General features: G+C 35.3%; 1 protein-coding gene and 2 non-coding genes across 3 annotated transcripts; all 3 read right to left on the bottom strand.

Moving 5' to 3' along the window:
- Positions 1 to 4,015: 4,015 nt before the first annotated feature.
- LOC113103811 (5S ribosomal RNA) lies at positions 4,016 to 4,134 on the bottom strand. Its single transcript, XR_003291639.1, has one exon. It is a non-coding gene; the product is annotated as a 5S ribosomal RNA (ribosomal RNA).
- Positions 4,135 to 7,385: 3,251 nt separating this feature from the next.
- On the bottom strand, positions 7,386 to 23,169 carry LOC113103789 (uncharacterized). The gene is made up of 2 exons (XM_026266004.1): positions 22,935 to 23,169; positions 7,386 to 8,473 (listed from the first exon to the last, which is right to left on the bottom strand). The coding sequence occupies exons 1-2, from the start codon at positions 23,162 to 23,164 to the stop codon at positions 7,678 to 7,680; spliced, it is 1,026 nt and encodes a 341-aa protein (XP_026121789.1). The 5' UTR covers positions 23,165 to 23,169; the 3' UTR covers positions 7,386 to 7,677.
- Positions 11,783 to 11,901, bottom strand: LOC113103809 (5S ribosomal RNA). Its single transcript, XR_003291637.1, has one exon. It is a non-coding gene; the product is annotated as a 5S ribosomal RNA (ribosomal RNA).
- Positions 23,170 to 24,040: the final 871 nt, after the last annotated feature.

Here is a 24,040-nt window from a genome sequence, read left to right as displayed (position 1 = left end):
GTTCTGCTACCAAAGTATATAGCTGTGCAGAGAGTGGACATCTTTGCCTTATTGATCTTGTTATTCTAAAAGGTTCTGTTAAGAAACCATTACACGTCACTCTCGTCATTACGTTATTATATAAAATTTTTATCCATTCCTTAAAATTCTTTCCAAAACCAAAACGTTCTAAAATTGCAAATAAAAAATCAGATAGTTCTACCCTATCAAAAGCCTTTTCAAAATCTAAATTAACAACATATCCATCCTTCTGTGTTTCAATTAAATAGCTTATTATGTCTCTTACACCACTCGTTATATCAGCAATATCTCTCCCTCTTACACCATATGCCTGATTAGTCACTATAATTTTGGGTAAATATTTTTCATTCTATTTGCAAGAATTTTAGATAGTATTTTTAAATCTGTGTTTAACATTGTTATTGGTCTAAAATTACTCAAATTATTTTTACTTCCTTTCCTTTTATAAATTAATTTCATCAACCCTATACTCATCCTCTGATCCAATTCTCTTTTATCAAAAATCTCCTTATATACTTCCTTTAAAATCCCACTTATCTTCTCTTTAAAAACTTAATAAAATTCATTTACTATCCCATCTGTCCCCGGGCTTTTGTTTCCTTTTAAACTATTGATAGCTTGTACAATTTCCTCTTCACTAATTTCTTTATCACATTCCTTTTTATCTTCTCTACTTACTTTAGCTGTAACACTCTCTAATAACTGAAGTTTGGCTTTTTCGTCAATTCCTTTTGTTTCAAAAAGCCCCTCATAATAGTCTTTCACCTCTGTTAAAATTCCACTTATGTCTTTGACTATTTCTCCTTTTTTATTTTTTAATTATTTTATTAACTTTGCTTTGCCTCTACTTTTTTCCAAATTAAAGAAAAATTTTGTACATTTTTCTCCTGCAATTGTGTTTTTTGCCTTACTCCTTATAATAGCTCCTTTACACTTTTCTTCCTCAATTTCCGTAACTCTTCCTCCAAAAGTATTATCTGTTTTATATTTACTTCACTTTTATTTGTCTTTTTTCTGAGTTTTTTCCTTATTTCCAGCTCCTTTGCTTTTTTAACTTTCTGTACCAATTTGCTATGGTTTATAGAATATTTTCTTATTTCATATTTTACATTTTGCCACCATAATCGTTTATCTTCAAGTACATTCCGTCCTCTTTTCTTTGTCTAATATTTCCTCAATTCCTATTCTATAACTTTCACTTGTCAAAATTTCTGAATTTAGTATCCACACTCCAGGCCCTTTTTTTTCTTTACTAAAGTCAATATTCCATAAAAGCATTTTGTGATCACTCAAACTGGTATCCTTATAACAAATGTCCCCCAGAAAAAATTCCATATCCCTTTCACTTAAAATAAAATCGATTCTTGTCTGACACATAAAATTCCCAACCAGTTGTCTTCTAGAAAATTCTCTTTCCTTTCATGGTTTTCCCTCCAAACATCTATCAAATTTCTTTCCTCCATCATTTCTTTTAACTCTTTCCTTCCCATATCTGTTCTAAAAACCATCCTATCTGCCATGTCCATCTTACTAAAAACAGTATTAAAATCCCCAACTAAAATAACGTTTTTATATGTCTTTATTAAAACCCTTAATCCCTCAAAAAATGTTTTTTTTTTCTCCCTCTTGGGTGGGTGCATGCAAATTAATTATCACAAATTCATGATCATCTTTCTTAATATTAATCCCAACACATTTGCCTTTTTTGTCATTATAGACTTCATATGAATTAATTTCAACATTTTCCTTTATTAAAATGGCTACCCCCTTCCTATCCTTCCATCACCATTATTATAAAACATTTGTCCTTTCCATCTCTTTTTCACATCCTCAATCATTTCGTCTTTCCAGTTTGTTTCTTGTAAAATTATCACATCCTGCTTTTTGCATAGTTCTTTTACCATCTCAAATTTCTTTACACTCATTAAACCTCTTGCATTTAAACTCACAAAGTTTAAAACCATACCAATAAAAAATAAGCATTTAAAACCATTCATCTTCAGTCTCTCTCACAATCTTGTTCTTGTATCAATCCCAACTTCTTTTTATCTATTTCAATCATCTTTTTCTTTCTAGCAACATTAAGATTTGGCTTTACCTTCATTGATTTTCTTCTTATAATTTTTCCAACCTTTTCTCTTTCTTTCCTTGCCTCCTGTTGTTCCATATCCAGTTCCTCCACCTCGTCGCTCTCCTCTTCATCATTTACTTCCTTGTCATTTGCACCATTCTGTTCGGTTTCTCCATCTTCTCCCTCCTCTGTATCGTCCTCCATTCTGTTTACTTCTCCATCCTGGTGACTTTGGTCCTTCAACTTCTGATTTTCCATATATTCTATTTGCTTTTGTTGTTTGTTTTCCATTGGTTCAAAAGTCTCTGTGGTTTCTGCAATCTCATCTTGCACCTGCCTGTCCATACTTTGTTGCTCCTCTGATTGCTTCTCGTTACCTTCCATCCAGCATTCACATATATTAAGAGGTTTGCTACAGTCTGGACATTCAATTGCTGTACAGTCTCTTGAGAAATGTCCTTGATCATTGCATTTAAAACATCTGAACTCAGGACAGTCTTTGATGATATATTCTGGACTTAAACACAATCTACAAGTTTTGACCTGCCTACTGTGTATTATCCTGAAGTACTGTGAGCCTTCAGTTGTCTCAAACCTTGTACTATATGGCAATGATGCCACCTCCTTTGGGAACTTAACCTTAACAAATCTTGTCCCATCCTCTATCTCCGTTCCTGGGTAAAACCTCCTCCTTATCTCTGTTATGGGAGTAACTCCCCATCCTTCCAATTTCGAGGTTATGTCATCATCATCTAAATACACAGGCAGATGCATGAACGAGACTACAAATTCTCTGTCCTGGAGTTTTTTAACATCACATATTTGTCCTTTAATTTGCAAACCATTTAACAGTCCATCACAAGCTTCCTCCGTTTCAAAATCACTTCATATTGTTTATTAGTCTTTGGTCTTACCGCAATAATTTTTTCCACGCTCACTTTTTCCTTTATTGCTCTAATAATGTCCTCTGCTCCTCCATTAAGCACTTTACTGATGTCAATTATTGCTGTAGCTTCTTTGGAATAGATCCTTTGTTTCTTCATTTCTTTCGCCATCATCCCTTCTCCTTGTCTTAATCCTTTGCCTTGGTCAATTGCATTAGCTTGTTTCAAATTCGTTGCAAGTTGTGATACAAGCAGTTGATCCATTTCACTCATTCTGAATAAAAAATAAAAAAATTAAACCACTCCCCAGACAGCATGAAGCTGCTGGTTCGTGGTTTAAAACTTATTAAATAGATAAAGAAAAACTCCTCTAACAATTCATTCTAACAATAAAAAATAATAAACAAACAAACAATACAAGAGTTAGCTTCCGTCCTTTCTACACACACTTGCACTTCCTGGATTGTACCACTACAATGAACAGGGTTGCACAGGTTGGTATGGCCGTAAGCGAAGACTGCTGCAAAGAGAGGGCTATTTAAAGACCAGCCAATCTAATCGCCAGTACATTATATAAGTAGGAAAGAAAACCCAAAAGCTTCAAGCACCTGGTATTCCTAGGCAGTCTCTCATCAAAGTACTAACCAGACCTAAACCTGCTAAGATTCAGAGATCGGGCATTTACTCTTTCTTTTTCTTTTTCTTTTTTTTTTTTTTTTTTTTTTTTATGAAAGATTATTATATAATTCGTGAAATTTTCCAAAAGATTAAAGCACCTGGTATTCCCAGGCAGTCTCCCATCCATGTACTAACCAGGCCCAAACCTGCTAAGATTCAGAGATCGGGCATTGACTTTATTATTTGGCAAAATTATTATATACTAAGTGAAAAATGTCCAAAAAGCTTACAGCACCTGGTATTCCCAGGCGGTCTCCCATCCAAGTACTAACCAGACCTAAACCTGCTAAGAGTCAGAGATCAGGCATTGACTCTATTTTTTTTGAAAAATTATTTTAAACTAAGTGAAAAATGTCCAAAAAGCTTACAGCACCTGGTATTCCCAGGCGGTGTCCCATCCAAGTACTAACCAGGCCCAAACCCGCTTAGCTTCTGAGATCAGACGAGATCGGGCATAGCCAAGTTGGTATGGCCGTAAGCGAAGACTGCTGCAAAGAGATGGCTATTTAAAGACCAGCCAATCTAATCGGCAGTACATTATATAAGTAGGAAAGAAAACCCAAAAGCTTAAAGCACCTGGTATTCCCAGGCGGTCTCCCATCCAAGTACTAACCAGACCTAAACCTGCTAAGATTAAGAGATCGGGCATTGACTGTTTTTTTTTTTTTTTTTAATGAAAGATTATTATATAATTCGTGATATTTTCCAAAAAGATTAAAACACCTGGTATTCCAAGGCAGTCTCCCATCCATGTACTAACCAGGCCCAAACCTGCTAATATTCAGAGATCGGGCATTGACTATATTTTTTGGCAAAATTATTATATACTTAGTGAAAAATGTCCAAAAAGCTTACAGCACCTGGTATTCCCAGGCGGTCTCCCATCCAAGTACTAACCAGGCCCAAACCTGCTTAGCCTCCGAGATCAGACGAGATCGGGCATAACCTTTTTTTTTTTTTTTTTTTTAATTAAGAAATTTCAATCAATAAAATACAATAGATTAAACACAGTCAATAGAAAATACAGAACATCGTCTTTACACATCTCTACATTACACATCTTTCCTTTACATCGATAATTTAAAAAACTCTTCCACTTTCTGGCAACTTCCACATTAAATCATTTATAACACAACAAACTTTTGGGGTAAAAACATCATAAAAAGAGTCTAAATTCTTTACACCTTTAAAGTACACATACAGTTTTTCAATATATAATTCTGTTTTTCTTTTAAACACACTCCAAACATCCAACACAATTTTTTCCTTTTTAGCCACAGTTCTTCTGTCCCATATTGCACTTTTCATTAGCAATACACACAGATTAATGAAACTTTTGTTTTTACACTTTTTTTCCCAACCAAACATAACAACTCTGTTCCATTCCATTACATTTTCATCCCACTCCTCCGCCACATCTTTAATTAAACATTTACATTTCCTTAAAAAATCCTCTAGCTCTCTACAATGTAAAAACATGTAAAATCCACTCTTCCTGTTCCTGGCACACTTTACACAGAGCATTTTCTTCCATTCCTATTTTATTTAAAATAACATCAGTAAAAACCACTTTATGCCTTATAAAATACTCCAAACATTCCAATTTTGTTTCCACACATTTCCCCGTCATGTTTCTCCATATACACTCTTTTTTTTAAATCTTTGAATTTCTGCACCCAGTATCCATTTACAATCGGCTCTCATCTCTAAAAGCACAATAAATCATTTTCACAGTACATTCCTTAAAATCATACAGTTTTTCCCCTAATTTCACATTAATACATTTCTCTTTTGGTTCTCCTTCCATACTTTCTATTCTTTTAATCCACTCTTTAGGTATTGCATTTTTAATGATTTCATATTTATTTTTATTTCTTGTTCACTGTAATCTTCTTTTGCCTCTTCCATTGCATCCACAATATATTGTGTCGGTAAAAATCCTTCTTTAAATTCATATAAAACATCTCTCACTCTTGTTATCCCCACATCCATCCATTTCTTTAAAAACAATTCTTTGTCTTGCTTTAAAATGTTTTTGTTTGAAAACAGCGGTTGATTTAAAATGTTTTTTCTCCCATGTGGATCATACTCTACTTTGTCTAAAATTTTTCCCCAGGCACTAAACATTTCCCTATAAAACTCTGGTAAGCACTCTGTCATCCAATTCTTAGTTTTCATCCATAAAATCCCATCCCCCATGTTAAAATCCCCACATTTGTTTAAAAAATATTAAAAATATAATCCAAACTAATAACATATCCTTTTTTCTTTTTTTTCTTTCATATATCTTATTCTAACTATTATACTTAAAGTTGTATCCGCTATATCTTTCCCTTTTACTCCATACACTTGTTTTTTTTTTTATTATGGTTGGCATTACCTCTTTCAATCTATTGGCTAAAACTTTTGTTAAGATTTTCAGATCTGTATTCAGCATTGTAATTGGTCTATAATTTTTCAGGTCTACTTTATCTCCTTTTCTTTTATATATCAACTTTATTAGTCCCATCCCCATTCTCTGATTCATTTCCTCTTTTTTAAAAATGTCTTCATATACTTCTTTTAAAATACTGGTTAAAAAAATCTTTAAAAACTATATAAAATTCACTCCCCAAACCATCTATACTTGGACTTTTATTTTTGTTCAATTCACTTATTGCTCTTTTTATCTCTTCTTCCCTTATCTCTTCATCACACTCTTTTTTGTCTACTTCTCCTACTGTTGTTTTTATTTGATTTAGTAACTCCACTTTCTCTTCTTCCCTCACCCCCTCAGTACTAAACAGGTTTTCATAATATGCTTTTACTTCTTTTAATATTTCCTCATTTGTTTCCACCACTACACCATTTTTTCCTCTTATTTTTTCTAGATCAAAGAAAAACTTTGTACATTTTTCTCTCTCCACAGTATATTCAGCTTTACTCCTTAGTCTTGCACCTTCATATTTTTTCTCTTCCATGTCTTTCAATATTCCCTCCAAGTCTTTTATTTTTTGTATATCTTTCCCATTCTCATTTAATTCCTTTTCCAAATTGTCTCTTATTTCTCTCTCCTTCTTCCTCTTACACATCTGTATTAATTTGCAATACTTTATCATGAATTTTTTTTACTAAATATTTAACATTTTCCCACCATATCCTTTTATCTTCGCTGTACATTCCATTCACCTTTTCTTTTTCAATAATTTCTTTAATACTTAACACATAGTCCTCATTCTTCAAAACCTCTGCATTTAAAACCCATACACCCGGCCCTCTTTTCACTGAACTCCAGTCTACTTGTATAAAAAGTGGTTTATGGTCACTTAAGCTTGATTCTACATATTTAATGTTACCGATAAAACCTTCAATGTTCCTTGTACATAAAATAAAATCAATCCTTGTCTTACACATAAAATTCCCTACTAATTGCCTCCTTGAATATTCTTTCTTTTTTTCATTTCTTTCTCTCCATACATCAATCATATTATTTTCTTCCATTAATAATTTCAGTTCTTTTCTCCTTTATCATTTTTAAAAACCATTCCCTCACCAATTTCTAATTTACTGAAAACAGTATTAAAATCACCCATCATAATAACTTCTTTATGCTTTTTTAAAAAATCTCTTAATACATTAAAATATTCCTTCTTTTCACTCTCTACAGTGGGTGCATGAATATTAACTACAACAATTTTTTTCTCCTCATACTCCATTTCAACAGCAATACATTTCCCATCTATGTCATTATATATTGTTTTACATGATACCCCACAGTTTTCTTTTATTAAAATCGCAACTCCTCTTCCCAGGCCTCCCATCACCATTGTTATAAAAAAAAACTCTCCACTCCACCTTTTCCTTATTTCAGTAATGTATTTCAGAAACTTATTTCCCTCCAGTTCTTGTAATAAAATCACATCCTCTCCTTTACACATTTCTTTCACTTTTTCAAATTTTCCTACGTTGGAAAGCCCTCTAACATTAAAAGTAACAATTCTTATAAGCATAAAACATATAAAAACATGCATAAAACCCATAAACTCAGTCCATCTCCTCCAAACCCTTTAGCAGCTCATACTTATTTGCACACTCAATCCCATCTTCTTTAAGCATTCTTTTTCTTGCAGTATCAAGATTGGGCATTACCTTTACAGATCTCCTTCTTTTCGATGATTTCCCCTGCGTCTCCTCATTTTCTTTTCCTTGTTCACACTCTTTTGTAGCATCATTAATTTCTACCGCCTCCATCTCCTTTTGCACACTGTCCGTCACATCCATCGGTGAACACACAATTCCCTCCTGTTGTGCATCACGCAGTACTTTATTCCTTTCATCAACCAGTTCCACATTATCCAAAGCATTTTGCAAGCTGTCCGTCAAATCTATCTGTGTCCAAATTCCCCTATCCTGTTGTGTTTGTATGATCGGTTCGGTATACTCTTTCTGTTCTTCTATATCCTTATTTAATTCCAGTCCTTCACCACGTACTCTTTCTCCAACGTCTCGCTGCTCGTTGTCTCTTTCATGCACCTGCCCGCCCACCTGCTGCTGCTCCTCCTCCTCACCCTGCATCCAACACTCACACTTATTTAAAACCAAATTGCACTCCGGGCACGTCACAGCATTGCAGTTTCTCGCGAAGTGGCCTCTTTCCTCGCATTTATGGCACTTAAACTCCGGGCAGTCCTTCACAACATGATCTGGGCTCATGCACAGCCGACAAGTCTTCACCTGATGGCTGTGCATCACCCTAAAGTATTGTGGACCCTCTGCCGTTTCTATTTTTGTGCTGTACGGTAGGGAGGCCACCTCCTTCGGAAACCGCGCCTTTACATATCTTGTCCCATCCTCTATGCTGGTGCTATGCTCACAGTTCACTCCTTTAATTAACAGTGTTGTTTCCACCACTACACCATTTTTTCCTCTTATTTCTTTAATCATTCCAGCTTTCCCTCTTATTTTTTCTAGATCAAAGAAAAACTTTGTACATTTTTCTCCCTCCACAGTATATTTAGCTTTACTCCTTAGTCTTGCACCTTCATATTTTTTCTCTTCCATGTCTTTCAATATTCCCTCCAATTCTTTTATTTTTTGTATATCTTTTTACCATTCTCATTTAATTCCTTTTCCAAATTTTCTCTTATTTCTCTCTCCTTCTTCCTCTTACACATCTGTATTAATTTGCAATAATTTTTTTACTAAATATTTAACATTTTCCCACCATATCCTTTTATCTTCGCTGTACATTCCATTCACTTTCATTTTTATTTTTGAAATTGGGGAATCCCCCCAAACCTCCAGTTTATTTAAAATCTCTTCATCAGCAAGGTAGACGGGCAGATGCATGAAAGAGACAACATAATCTCAGTTTTGTAGTTTCTTCATCTCACAGTTCACTCCTTTAATTAACAATCCCTCAGTCAGTTCATCACAAGTTTCTACTTTTTCCATTGTCAGTTCATATTCCTTTCCTTGTCTTGGCCTCAGTGCTAAGATTTTACCATATCCACATTTGTCCGTCACCGCTTTAATAATATCCACAGCTCTCACCTCACTTACATTCTCCACATTCACAATCACAGTTGCCTCCTTTAAGTATTTCCTTTCACCACATGTACAGTTTTGTTCAAAATAATAGCAGTACAATGTGACTAACCAGAATAATCAAGGTTTTTCGTATATTTTTTTATTGCTACGTGGCAAACAAGTTACCAGTAGGTTCAGTAGATTTTCAGAAAACAAATGAGACCCAGCATTCATGATATGCACGCTCTTAAGGCTGTGCAATTGGGCAATTAGTTGAATTAGTTGAAAGGGGTGTGTTCAAAAAAATAGCAGTGTGGCATTCAATCACTGAGGTCATCAATTTTGTGAAGAAACAGGTGTGAATCAGGTGGCCCCTATTTAAGGATGAAGCCAACACTTGTTGAACATGCATTTGAAAGCTGAGGAAAATGGGTCGTTCAAGACATTGTTCAGAAGAACAGCGTACTTTGATTAAAAAGTTGATTAGAGAGGGGAAAACCTATAAAGAGGTGCAAAAAATGATAGGCTGTTCAGCTAAAATGATCTCCAATGCCTTAAAATGGAGAGCAAAACCAGAGAGACGTGGAAGAAAACGGAAGACAACCATCAAAATGGATAGAAGAATAACCAGAATGGCAAAGGCTCAGCCAATGATCACCTCCAGGATGATCAAAGACAGTCTGGAGTTACCTGTAAGTACTGTGACAGTTAGAAGACGTCTGTGTGAAGCTAATCTATTTTCAAGAATCCCCCGCAAAGTCCCTCTGTTAAAAAAAAGGCATGTGCAGAAGAGGTTACAATTTGCCAAAGAACACATCAACTGGCCTAAAGAGAAATGGAGGAACATTTTGTGGACTGATGAGAGTAAAATTGTTCTTTTTGGGTCCAAGGGCCACAGGCAGTTTGTGAGACGACCCCCAAACTCTGAATTCAAGCCACAGTACACAGTGAAGACAGTGAAGCATGGAGATGCAAGCATCATGATATGGGCATGTTTCTCCTACTATGGTGTTGGGCCTATTTATCGCATACCAGGGATCATGGATCAGTTTGCATATGTTAAAATACTTGAAGAGGTCATGTTGCCCTATGCTGAAGAGGACATGCCCTTGAAATGGTTGTTTCAACAAGACAATGACCCAAAACACACTAGTAAACGGGCAAAGTCTTGGTTCCAAACCAACAAAATTAATGTTATGGAGTGGCCAGCCCAATCTCCAGACCTTAATCCAGTTGAGAACTTGTGGGGTGATAGCAAAAATGCTGTTTCTGAAGCAAAACCAAGAAATGTGAATGAATTGTGGAATGTTGTTAAAGAATCATGGAGTGGAATAACAGCTGAGAGGTGCCACAAGTTGGTTGACTCCATGCCACCCAGATGTCAAGCAGTTTTAAAAAACTGTGGTCATACAACTAAATATTAGTTTAGTGATTCACAGGATTGCTAAATCCCAGAAAAAAAAAAAAAAAATGTTTGTACAGTCAAAGGTAGACACTGCTATTTTTTTGAACACACCCCTTTCAACTAATTGCCCAATTGCACAGCCTTAAGAGTGTGCATATCATGAATGCTGGGTCTTGTTTGTTTTCTGACAATCTACTGAACCTACTGGTAACTTGTTTGCCACGTAGCAATAAAAAATATACTAAAAACCTTGATTATTCTGGTTAGTCACATTGTACTGCTATTATTTTGAACAATACTGTATATCTTGCATCTTGATTTTTACCGTGTCCTGCTCGTTGTCGATACTCCAGTCCAGTGTCGTTTGCCATGCGTCTCTCTCCAGCCAGTCCAGTGTCGTTTGCCATGCGTCTCTCTCCAGCCAGTCCAGTGTCGTTTGCCATGCGTCTCTCTCCAGCCAGTCCAGTGTCGTTTGCCATGCGTCTCTCTCCAGCCAGTCCAGTGTCGTTTGCCAATAATCCATCCATTGTACAAAAACACCAAAAAAAAAAACAATTAACCACCCTCCAGCCAGCAAGATGCTGCTGTTAGGTGGTTTAAAACTGAAAAACCACACAAAAAATAAACTAAAAGTCCAAAAACAACTCACTTCCTCTCCAAACTGCAGCCAACACTTCCTGTAGCTCTCTAGCGCCCTCAAGTTTGTATGGCCGTAAGCGAAGACTGCTGCAAAATGGAGGACTATTTAAAGACCAGCCAATCTAATCGCCAGTACATTACATAAGTAGGAAAGAAAACCCAAAAGCTTAAATCACCTGGTATTCCTAGGCAGTCTCTCATCAAAGTTCTAACCAGACCTAAACCTGCTAAGATTCAGAGATCGGGCATTGACTCTATTCTTTGGCAAAATTATTATATACTAAGTGAAAAATTTCCAAAAAGCTTACAGCACCTGGTATTCCCAGGCGGTCTCACATCCAAGTACTAACCAGACCTAAACCTGCTAAGATTCAGAGATCGGGCATTGACTCTTTTTTTTAATGCAAGATTATTATATAATTCGTGAAATTTTCCAAAAAGATTAAAGCTCCTGGTATTCCCAGGCAGTCTCCCATCCATGTACTAACCAGGCCCAAACCTGCTAATATTCAGAGATCGGGCATTGACTCTATTCTTTGGCAAAATTATTATATACTAAGTGAAAAATGTCCAAAAAGCTTACAGCACCTGGTATTCCCAGGCGGTCTCCCATCCAAGTACTAACCAGGCCCAAACCTGCTTAGCTTCCGAGATCAGACGAGATGGGGCATAGCCAGGTTGGTATGGCCATAAGCAAAGACTGCTGCAAAGAGAGGGCTATTTAAAGACCAGCCAATCTAATCGCCAGTACATTATATAAGTAGGAAAGAAAACCCAAAAGCTTAAAGCACCTGGTATTCCTAGGCAGTCTCTCATCAAAGTACTAACCAGACCTAAACCTGCTAAGATTCAGAGATCGGGCATTGACTCTTTTTTTTTTTTTAATGAAAGATTATTATATAATTCATGAAATTTTCCAAAAGATTAAAGCACCTGGTATTCCCAGGCAGTCTCCCACCCATGTACTAACCAGGCCCAAACCTGCTAATATTCAGAGATCGGGCATTGACTCTATTTTTTGGCAAAATTATTATATACTAAGTGAAAAATGTCCAAAAAGCTTACAGCACCTGGTATTCCCAGGCGGTCTCCCATCCAAGTACTAACCAGGCCCAAACCTGCTTAGCTTCCGAGATCAGACGAGATAGGGCATTTTTTTTTTTTATTATTTTTTTTTTTATCAAAAGTATCAAAACAAATACAATTTACATTCATAATAGAGTTTCATAGCCATCACATAATTACATAAACACAAGAACTTGTCTATCCTATCACCAAAAATTTGCATGCCTACATACATTTATACATTTAATTATAATGACATTTTTCCCTTTTCGTTTAGAAATGTATGCTTAAACCTCCTTCGTCATCCACACATACAAGTCCACATCCATTAATGAAAGCTTTTTCAAACACATCTTGGCTCAGATATTTCCACATTAGAAAGACATTCTTTCTCATCATGGTTTTAAACAACAGATTAATGTCCACTTTTTTCCCTTCAAAATATGCCAAATTCCTTCTTGTCCAAATTGCATATCTTGCATGACTTAAAATGTAATTACACAAATTAACCTTCCAATCTTTACAATTATTAAATTCACCAAATAAAAACATTTTCCTCCATTCATCTCCTTCTATCTCTTTTCCCCAGTCATCCTTTATCAATTTTTTCAGTTTTTCATGAAATATGTCTAGCTCTTTACATTCAAAAAATATATGCATTAACGTTTCTGCATCAGTTTTACATACATCACATTCTCTATTAACATTCTTATTAATTTGATGAATCACCACCTTTGTGTATATTCTATTATGTCTTAATTTAAAGTCCAAGTTTTCACACTCCAGTCCATTATACTTCACACTTAAGTTCTTCCATATTGACTTTACATTAAATCCTGGAAACAGTTTTTTCCACACAGCTTCTGATGCAGGCACCTTAATATCCTTTCCCACAAAAACGTTATATATTGTTTTCGTCGTTATATCTGTCAGACATTTCTTTTCACCATTTTTTCCAATAATAAACATTTTTGGCATTCCCCAGTTTCCCGGTTTAGCTGTCTCTCTCTCAATCATTTCAACCCAAATCCTGGGCAAGCTTGTTTTAATATTTTCACATACAGAATCCACTTTTGATTTTTCAATTTCGTCATCCCATTCCACCACGTAGTCATAAATAGCTCTATTTGGCATAAAACCTTTCACATATTCATATACCATATCCTTTAATTGTCTTACTCCCGCTTTCATGTATAGTCTATTATAAAACATTTTCCCATTCATTTTTAACTTTGGATTAAGAAAAATTGGCTGCTTGTGTATTTGATTTATATTTTCACAATCATATTTCACGTCCATTAAAAACTTTGCCCATGCACTAAATACTTCTTGATAAAATAAGGGTATATTTTCAAACATTGGCTTCTTTAAAGCCATGAATACCCCTTCTTCTCCACATCCACTGCTTTTATCCAAAAAGTCTCCCATGAAACCTTTCCATCCATATTGCACTTTATCATATAAATACTTCTTCATTGTTTTCACTCTTATTGTTTTTCTTTTAACCTCTAAATCAATCAACTTTACACCTCCTCCTGTGTAGTCTGCTATTAATGTATTTTTTGATATTTTAACCCCTTTCCCTCCCCATAAAAAAATATTAAGAACATCCTTCATCTCATTTACCACCCAAACTGGCAAGTCAACTGCACCTAATACATAATTACATTTGGTAAGCAGCAAGGAATTAAACACTATTACTTTGCCCCTCAGTGTTAATTCTCTTAATTTCCAAAAGCGTAGCACTTGTTTTATTTTGTTTAAAATCCCTGTCCAAGTAGCATCTCTTGCTTCTTTTGCATTAAGTCCTATATTCACTCCTAAAATCCTTGTGTATTCTTTTGTGACTTTAAAATTATTTTCACACCCGCTCATATCTATCCCTCCTATACTCATTATTTCAGATTTTTCAATATTAATTTTTGCTCCTGATGCTTTTCCATATGTTTCAACATGTTTCATTATTCTTTTTATACTTTCCATATCTCTTACAGTAAATGTTGTGTCATCTGCATACTGGTGAATTAAACTCAATCCCCCATGTGGTACTGGAATTCCTCTTATTTCCCCATCGCTCTTTACCAGTGTCCCTAGCGGCTCAACTGATATTGAATACAGCATAGCAGACAGCGGACACCCTTGCCTCACTGATTTTTCTAGTGGAAAAGGATCTGTTAAAACACCATTTACTTTTACACAACTTTTTGCATTACAATATAATAAATGTATCCACCTCAGAATCCTCTCCCCAAAACCAAAGTTCCTCATTGCTTGTTCCATAAAACAGTGCTCTACCCTATCAAAGGCTTTGTTTAGATCCATACATAAAATCAAACCTCCTTCCCTATCATTAACCATACTATCCACTACATCCCTTATTGTACATATGGTATCTGTAATGTCTCTTCCTGGTATACTGTATGCTTGATTTGGCGATATTATACTTCCCACTACTCCTTTTATTCTATTGGCTAAAACTTTTGTCAAAATTTTATAATCAGTGTTTAAAAGACTTAAAGGTCTATAATTTCCCAAATTAAGTGGACTACCTTTATTTTTATATAGAATATTGATTATTGATTCTGGTATCTCCCTCCTTTCTTCCATACTCCTGAATACCTTAATCAGTATAGGTGCTAAAATATCTATGAATGTCTTATAGAATTCATGCGTTAAACCATCTGATCCTGGACTTTTATTCGGCTTTGTTTGTCTTATTGCTTCTTTTATTTCTTCAATACATATATCACTGTCACACATAATTCTTTCTACATCAGTTAATCTAGCACTTACTGTATTTAAAACTTCATCCACACATTCTTGTTTTACATTTTCTTTCTTGAAGAGTTTCTTATAAAATGATTCTACCACTTCTATAATTTCTACATAATCTGTTACCTTTTTCCCTTCTTCATTTTCCAACTCTGTAATATATTTTTTTCTCTGTTTTTTTTTTCTCTAGATTCAGAAAGTTTTTTGTGCACCTTTCCCCCTCCACGCGCATACTGAGCCCTGCTCCTTACTATTGCACCCTCGCACTTTTCCTTTTCAAACATCTCCATTTCTGCTTTTATCCTAAAGAAATGTTCTTTTGAGTACTCAGGGTTGTTTTCTATTTTCTCTGCTTCTTTCTCCAACATATTTCCCATGTCCTCCATTTCCCTCATTCTCATAAAATGCCTCTGCTTTGAGTACCTTATACTTATTTTTTGTATTTTCCCTTTCATTATTTCCCACCACTCACAGACATTCTCTTCAAATAATGAGTTTTCCATTTCACACTTTATACATCTGTAAATACTTTTCCTGTACTCTTCTTCCTTTAACAAAGATGAATTCAGACACCACATCCCCCCACCTCCTGTTTCCTTATTTCCAGCCATCTTTACTGTCATGGCAGCATGATCACTTACTCCAATAAACTTATATCTCACATTTTTCACATAATGTAATATTTCTCTTTTAACTAAACACAGATCTATTCGACTTTGTTTTAAGTTTCCCAGCACCATTTGCCTTCTTGAAAATTCCCTTTTAAATGGGTTCTCCTCTCTCCAGGCATCTACCATATCCTCACTTTGCATTAATTGGTTTAAAATCCTTCTAGACACATCTGATTTGAAGTTTGCACTTCTAGACACATCTAGTCTTGTGCACCACACATTAAAATCTCCAACCACTATACATTTACCTGTACACAATGGTTTCATTTGCTCAAAAACTCCTTTTCGTTCGATTTCTACATTAGGTGCATATAAATTAACCAATCTAAAAAGTTCATTGTTGAACATAAAATCTATTCCTAACAGTCTTCCTTTACCATCATTATATATTTCCTTTACTTTATACATTTCACCTTTTTTCATCAGAATCGCCACCCCACAAGCCCTCTGATTTCCATGATTTACATAATTCTTATTTTATTTAAATAATCATGTTCCCAGATTTTCTTTATATTGACCATTATGTCTTCAGACCAATATGTCTCTTGTAAACAAATGACATCTGTTTTAAGCTTTCCAATAACCTGCTCAAACTTATTCATTTCTCTGAGACCATTACAGTTCAAGCAGGCAATGCTCATTATGTCAAACATTGCATATATTACCAGTATTAGAAGGAGACAACACATAAAAAAACTCAAGTTCTTACTTTTTTGCAAAGCATTCTTCACCGCTTTTCATTTTCCTTTTCAGCAACTTGATACTTGCTTCACTTGTGTCCAAATCCTCTTCCAGATTTATCAGTGGCGTCTCCAGAGACTCCCTCACCTCTTCTCTTCTGCTTTCCTTATTCTTTAAGCTTTCTTCTTCTTCTTGTTGCCTTGTTCCTTGTTTTTTCTTTTTCCCTTCATCCCCTTCACTTTTTGCCCCTTTTTTGGTTGCCCCTCCATCTTTCACTTCCATCCTCTGTACTCTCCCGATATTCCCACTACCGTCCTTTAAGCTTTCAACAAACTCTCTGCTGCTCTCTTTCTCAACAGTCCGTTGTCCAGCAGTTAAATCTCTTTCACTCCATGCATCCCCTCTTTCCTCTTCCTCCACCGTTAAACTCTCCTCTGACTCTTCATACAGGTCCACGAAGCTTCCCACGCTATCTCCTTCCTCCCGCTCTTCTGAAATTTTGCATATGCAAAATGCAGTTCTCATCCTGCAAATGCTACAGTTTCCTTCATTGCATTCCCTTACATAGTGGCCCTGCATTCCACACCGAAAACATTTAAAGTTTGGACAGTCTCTCACTATGTGTCCAGGTTGAATGCACAGACGGCATACTTTAACCTGTCTGTCATGTATGACTCGAAAGTGTTCAGTTCCTCCCAACGTCTCAAACTTTGTTGAGTATGGCAGCGATTTAACAGTATCTGTGAACTTGACTTTCAAAAATCTTGTTCCATCAGCAATGTCAGTCCCTGGCCACATTCTCCTTTTAATAGTTGAAACTGCTGTCACTCCCCAATCTGTTAGCTTTCCCTTTATCTCCTCATCTTGAATATAAGTCGGCAGATTTAGGAATGAAACCACCATCTCATTATTGCTTATTTCCTTCGCCATCACCCTACTATTCTTTATCTTTAGCCCATCCAAAATTTTGTCTTTTCCATTCTCTTCTTTCATTGTCAGTTCATATTCTCTTGGATTTTTATATCTGCAACCAATTACCACTCCACATTCTTCTCTTACTTTTTTCAGTAGCTCCATCATTGTCTTCTCCAACAATCTCCACCAACACAGTTAATCTCTTATCATAGTTTTGTCTTCTTGATTCATCTTCATTTTCTCCCATATTCCATTTACCTTGTCCTTTGTCCATGTTTGTATTATCAGCCCGTATCATTCATCAACTCAAAATAAAAGGATAAGATCCCCAAACAGCAAAAAGCTGTTTGGGGAATAAAGCAAAAAAAAAAATTATTTTTAAAAATTAAAGATACCAAAACAAAACAAAAAGTCTAAATTTTTCTACAAACAATTACTCTCCACGTGCTCTCAGCACCACTACTTCCACTTCCTGATTAGCTCAATTGCGCCCTCAGGTTGGTATGGCCGTAAGCGAAGACTGCTGCAAAGAGAGGGCTATTTAAAGACCAGCCAATCTAATCGCCAGTACATTATATAAGTAGGAAAGAAAACCCAAAAGCTTAAAGCACCTGGTATTCCTAGGCAGTCTCTCATCAAAGTACTAACCAGACCTAAACCTGCTAAGATTCAGAGATCGGGCATTGACTATATTTTTTTGGCAAAATTATTATATACTTAGTGAAAAATGTCCAAAAAGCTTACAGCACCTGGTATTCCCAGGCGGTCTCCCATCCAAGTACTAACCAGGCCCAAACCTGCTTAGCTTCCGAGATCAGACGAGTTCGGGCATAGCCTTTTTTTTTTTTATTCTTTTTTTTTATTAAGTAATTTCAATCAATAAAATACAATAGATTAAACACATTCAAATAGAAAATACAGAACATCGTCTTTACACATCTCTACATTACACATCTTTCCTTTACATCGATAATTAAAAAAACTCTTCCACTTTCTGGCAACTTCCACATTAAATCCTTTATAACACAACAAACTTTTGGGGTAAAAACATCATAAAAAGAGTCTAAATTATTTACACCTTTAAAGTACACATACAGTTTTTCAATATATAATTCTGTTTTTCTTTTAAACACACTCCAAACATCCAACACAATTTTTTCCTTTTTAGCCACAGTTCTTCTGTCCCATATTGCACTTTTCATTAGCATTACACACAGATTAATGAAACTTTTGTTTTTACACTTTTTTTCCCAACCAAACATCACAACTCTGTTCCATTCCATTACATTTTCATCCCACTCCTCCGCCACATCTTTAATTAAACATTTACATTTCCTTAAAAAATCCTCTAGCTCTCTACAATGTAAAAACATATGTAAAATCCCCTCTTCCTGTTCCTGGCACACTTTACACAGAGCATTTTCTTCCATTCCTATTTTATTTAAAATAACATCAGTAAAAAACACTTTATGCCTTATAAAATACTCCAAACATTCCAATTTTGTTTCCACACATTTCCCCGTCATGTTTCTCCATATACACTCTTTTTTTAAATCTTTGAATTTCTGCACCCAGTATCCATTTACAATCGGCTCTTTAAAAAGATCATCTCTAAAAGCACAATAAATCATTTTCACAGTACATTCCTTAAAATCATACAGTTTTTCCCCTAATTTTACATTAATACATTTCTCTTTTGGTTCTCCTTCCATACTTTCTATTATTTTAATCCACTCTTTAGGTATTGCATTTTTAATGATTTCATATTTATTTTTTATTTCTTGTTCACTGTAATCTTCTTTTGCCTCTTCCATTGCATCCACAATATATTGTGTCGGTAAAAATCCTTCTTTAAATTCATATAAAACATTTCTCACTCTTGTTATCCCCACATCCATCCATTTCTTTAAAAACAATTCTTTGTCTTGTTTTAAAATGTTTTTGTTTAAAAACAGAGGTTGATTTAAAATGTTTTCTCTCCCATGTGGATCATACTCTACTTTGTCTAAAAAATTTTCCCAGGCACTAAACATTTCCCTATAAAACTCTGGTAAGCACTCTGTCATCCAATTCTTAGTTTTCATCCATAAAATCCCATCCCCCATGTTAAAATCCCCACATTTGTTTAAAAAATATTCCATTGTCTTTTTCCATGCTGTTTTGTGACCATCATCTAGATATTTTTTACTATTTTAACTCTTAAGCTATTTTTTCTCTGTTCAACATCAATTAATCCCATCCCTCCTTTCCCTACTTCTCCTATTAATGTACTATATGCAATTCTTGACGGTTTACTATTCCATAAAAAATCTAAAAACATTTTTTCAACCTTTTCTCCACCCACATTGGCATAGCAGTCACATATAAAACATACCACAACTTTGACACCATTAACACATTTAAAATTAAAACCTTCCCTTTTAAACTTAAAGTCCTCAATTTCCAAAAATTGAACCTTCTTTCAATTCCTCCTACTATTTCTTCCCACATTTTTTCTTTAACATTCCTTTCATCTTTTCCTATTAGAACAACTAAAATCCTTATTTCATTTGTTTCTTTAAAATGAAAATAATCAGTTAAAACATTTACTCCTCCAAATCTCACATATGTTGTTTTTTCTTCATTTAACTTGCCTCCTGATCCCCTGCAAAACATCTGTACTACTTCCATTACTTTATTGACACTCTCTATATCCTTAACTATTATTGTTGTATCGTCTGCATATTGAAATATTTTTTCATTTCCCCCACTTCCTTCAATGTTTATCCCTCTTATGTCTTCATCTATTTTAACAACTAATCCCAATGGTTCTGCAACTAAAGAATATAAAAGCGCTGATAATGGACATCCTTGTCTTGTTGACCTAGTAATTTTAAAACATTCTGTTAAAAAACCGTTACACTGTATTCTTGTTATTGCTCCCCTGTATAAAATTGTAATCCACTTGACAAAATTATCCCCAAACCCGTACCTTCTTAAAATTCCAAATAAATAATCATGCTCCACTCTATCAAAGGCCTTTTCAAAATCCAAACTAATAACATATCCTTTTTTCTTTTTTTTCTTTCATATATCTTATTCTATCTATTATACTTAAAGTTGTATCCACTATATCTTTCCTTTTTACTCCATACACTTGGTTTGTTTTAATTATGGTTGACATTACCTCTTTCAATCTATTGGCTAAAACTTTTGTTAAAATTTTCAAATCTGTATTCAGCATTGTAATTGGTCTATAATTTTCCAGGCCTACTTTATCTCCTTTTCTTTTATATATCAACTTTATTAATCCCATCCCCATTCTCTGATTCATTTCCTCTTTTTTAAAAATGTCATCATATACTTCTTTTAAAATACTGGTTAAAAAATCTTTAAAAACGATATAAAATTCACTCCCCAAACCATCTATACCTGGACTTTTGTGAATTTTGTTCAATTCACTTATTGCTCTTTTTAACTCTTCTTCCCTTATCTCTTCATCACACTCTTTTTGTCTACTTCTCCTACTGTTGTTTTTATTTGATTTAGTAACTCCCATTTCTCTTCTTCTTTCAACCCCTCAGTACTAAACAGATTTTCATAATAAGCTTTTACTTCTTTTAATATTTCCTCATTTGTTTCCACCACTACACCATTTTTCCCTCTTATTTCTTTAATCATTCCAGCTTTCCCTCTTATTTTTTCTAGATCAAAGAAAAACTTTGTACATTTTTCACCCTCCACATTATATTTAGCTTTACTCCTTAGTCTTGCACCTTCATATTTTTCCTCTTCCATGTCTTTCAATAATCCCTCCAATTCTTTTATTTTTTTGTATATCTTTCCCATTCTCATTTAATTCATTTTCCAATTTCTCTCTTATTTCTCTCTCCTTCTTCGTCTTACACATCTGTATTAATTTGCAATACTTTATCGTGAATTTTTTTACTAAATATTTAACATTTTCCTACAATATCCTTTTATCTTCACTGTACATTTCATTCTCCTTTTCTTTTTCAATAATTTCTTTAATACTTAACACATACTCCTCATTCTTCAAAACCTCTACATTTAAAACCCATACACCCGGCCCTCTTTTCACTGAACTCCAGTCTACTTGTATAAAAAGTGGTTTATGGTCACTTAAGCTTGATTCCACATATTTAATGTTACCGATAAAACCTTCAATGTTCCTTGTACATAAAATAAAATCAATCCTTGTTTTACACATAAAATTCCCTACTAATTGCCTCCTTGAATATTCTTTCTTTTTTTCATTTCTTTCTCTCCATACATCAATCATATTATTTTCTTCCATTAATAATTTTTAATTCTTCCTTTATCATTTTTAAAAACCATTCTCTCACCAATTTCTAATTTAATGAAAACAGTATTAAAATCACCCATCATAATAACTTCTTTATGCTTTTTAAAAAAATCTCTTAATACATTAAAATATTCCTTCTTTTCACTCTCTACAGTCGGTGCATGAATATTAACTACAATAATTTTTTTCTCCTCATACTCCATTTCAACCGCAATACATTTCCCATCTATGTCATTATATATTGTTTTACATGATACCCCACAGTTTTCTTTTATTAAAATCGCAACTCCTCTTCCCAGCCTCCCATCACCATTGTTATAAAAAATCTCTCCACTCCACCTTTTCCTTATTTCAGTCATGTACTCTTCCCTGCAGTTAGTTTCTTGAAATAAAATCACATCCTCTCCTTTACACATTTCTTTCACTTTTTCAAATATTCCTACGTTCGAAAGCCCTCTAGCATTAAAAGTAACAATTCTTAAAAGCATAAAACATATAAAAACATGCATAAAACCCATAAACTCAGTCCATCTCCTCCACACCCTTTAGCAGCTCATACTTATTTGCACACTCAATCCCATCTTCTTTAAGCATTCTTTTTCTTGCAGTATCAAGATTAGGTATTACCTTTACAGATCTTCTTCTTTTTGATGATTTCCCCTGCGTCTCCTCATTTTCTTTTCCTTGTTCACACTCTTTTGTAGCATCATTAATTTCTATCGCGTCCATCTCCTTTTGCACACTGTCCGTCACATCCATAGGTGTACATACAATTCCCTCCTGTTGTGCATCACTCAGTACTTTATTCCTTTCATCAACCAGTTCCACATTATCCAAAGCATTTTGCAAGCTGTCTGTCAAATCCATCTGTGTCCAAATTCCCCCATCCTGTTGTGTTTGTATGATTGGTTCGGTACACTCTTTCTGTTGTTCTATATCCTTATTTAATTCCAGTCCTTCACCACGTACCCTTTCTCCAACGTCTCGCTGCTCGTTGTCTCTTTCATGCACCTGCCCGCCCACCTGCTGCTGCTCCTCCTCCTCACCCTGCATCCAACACTCACACTTATTTAAAACCAAATTGCACTCCGGGCACGTCACAGCATTGTAGTTTCTCGCGAAGTGGCCTCTTTCCTCGCATTTATGGCACTTAAACTCCGGGCAGTCCTTCACCACATGATCTGGGCTCATGCACAGCCGACAAGTCTTCACCTGATGGCTGTGCATCACCCGAAAGTATTGTGGAACCTCTGCCGTTTCTATTTTTGTGCTGTATGGTAGGGAGGCCACCTCCTTCGGAAACCGCGCCTTTACATATCTTGTCCCATCCTCGATGCTGGTGCCCGGATAAACACGCCGCTTTATTTTTGAAATTGGGGAAACCCCCCAAACCTCCAGTTTATTTAAAATCTCTTCATCAGCAAGGTAGACGGGCAGATGCATGAAAGAGACAACATAATCTCTGTTTTGCAGTTTCTTTATCTCACAGTTCACTCCTTTAATTAACAATCCCTCAGTCAGTTCATCACAAGTTTCTTCTTTTTCCATTGTCAGTTCATATTCCTTTCCTTGTTTTGGCCTCAGTGCTAAGATTTTACCATATCCACATTTGTCCGTCACCGCTTTAATAATATCCACAGCTCTCACCTCACTTACATTCTCCACATTCACAATCACAGTCGCCTCCTTTAAGTATTTCCTTTCACCAATTGTATATCTTGCATCTTGATTTTTACCGCGTCCTGCTCGTTGTCGATACTCCAGTCCAGTGTCGTTTGCCATGCGTCTCTCTCCAGCCAGTCCAGTGTTGTTTGCCATGCGTCTCTCTCCAGCCAGTCCGGTGTCGTTTGCCAAGTGTCTCTCTCCAGCCAGTCCAGTGTCGTTTGCCATGCTTGTCTCTCCAGCCAGTCCAGTGTCGTTTGCCAATAAACCATCCATTGTACAAAAACACCAAAAAAAAAAACAATTAACCACCCTCCAGCCAGCAAGATGCTGCTGTTAGGTGGTTTAAAACTGAAACACCACACAAAAAATAAACTAAAAGTCCAAAAACAACTCACAAAACAAACACTAACAGAAAAATCAAAATGGAGGAGAGCCTTCCTCTCCAAACTGCAGCCAACACTTCCTGTAGCTCTCTAGCGCCCTCAGGTTAGTATGGCCGTAAGCGAAGACTGCTGCAAAGAGAGGGCTATTTAAAGAGCAGCCAATCTAATCGCCAGTACATTATATAAGTAGGAAAGAAAACCCAAAAGCTTAAAGCACCTGGTATTCCTAGGCAGTCTCTCAACAAAGTACTAAACAGACCTAAACCTGCTAAGATTCAGAGATCGGGCATCGACTCTATTATTTGGCAAAATGATTATATACTAAGTGAAAAATTTCCAAAAAGCTTACAGCACCTGGTATTCCCAGGCGGTCTCA

Source organism: Carassius auratus, unplaced genomic scaffold, assembly GCF_003368295.1.
Source record: "Carassius auratus strain Wakin unplaced genomic scaffold, ASM336829v1 scaf_tig00217860, whole genome shotgun sequence".
NCBI lineage: Eukaryota > Metazoa > Chordata > Actinopteri > Cypriniformes > Cyprinidae > Carassius > Carassius auratus.
This window is presented reverse-complemented; position numbering and strand designations above follow the sequence as displayed.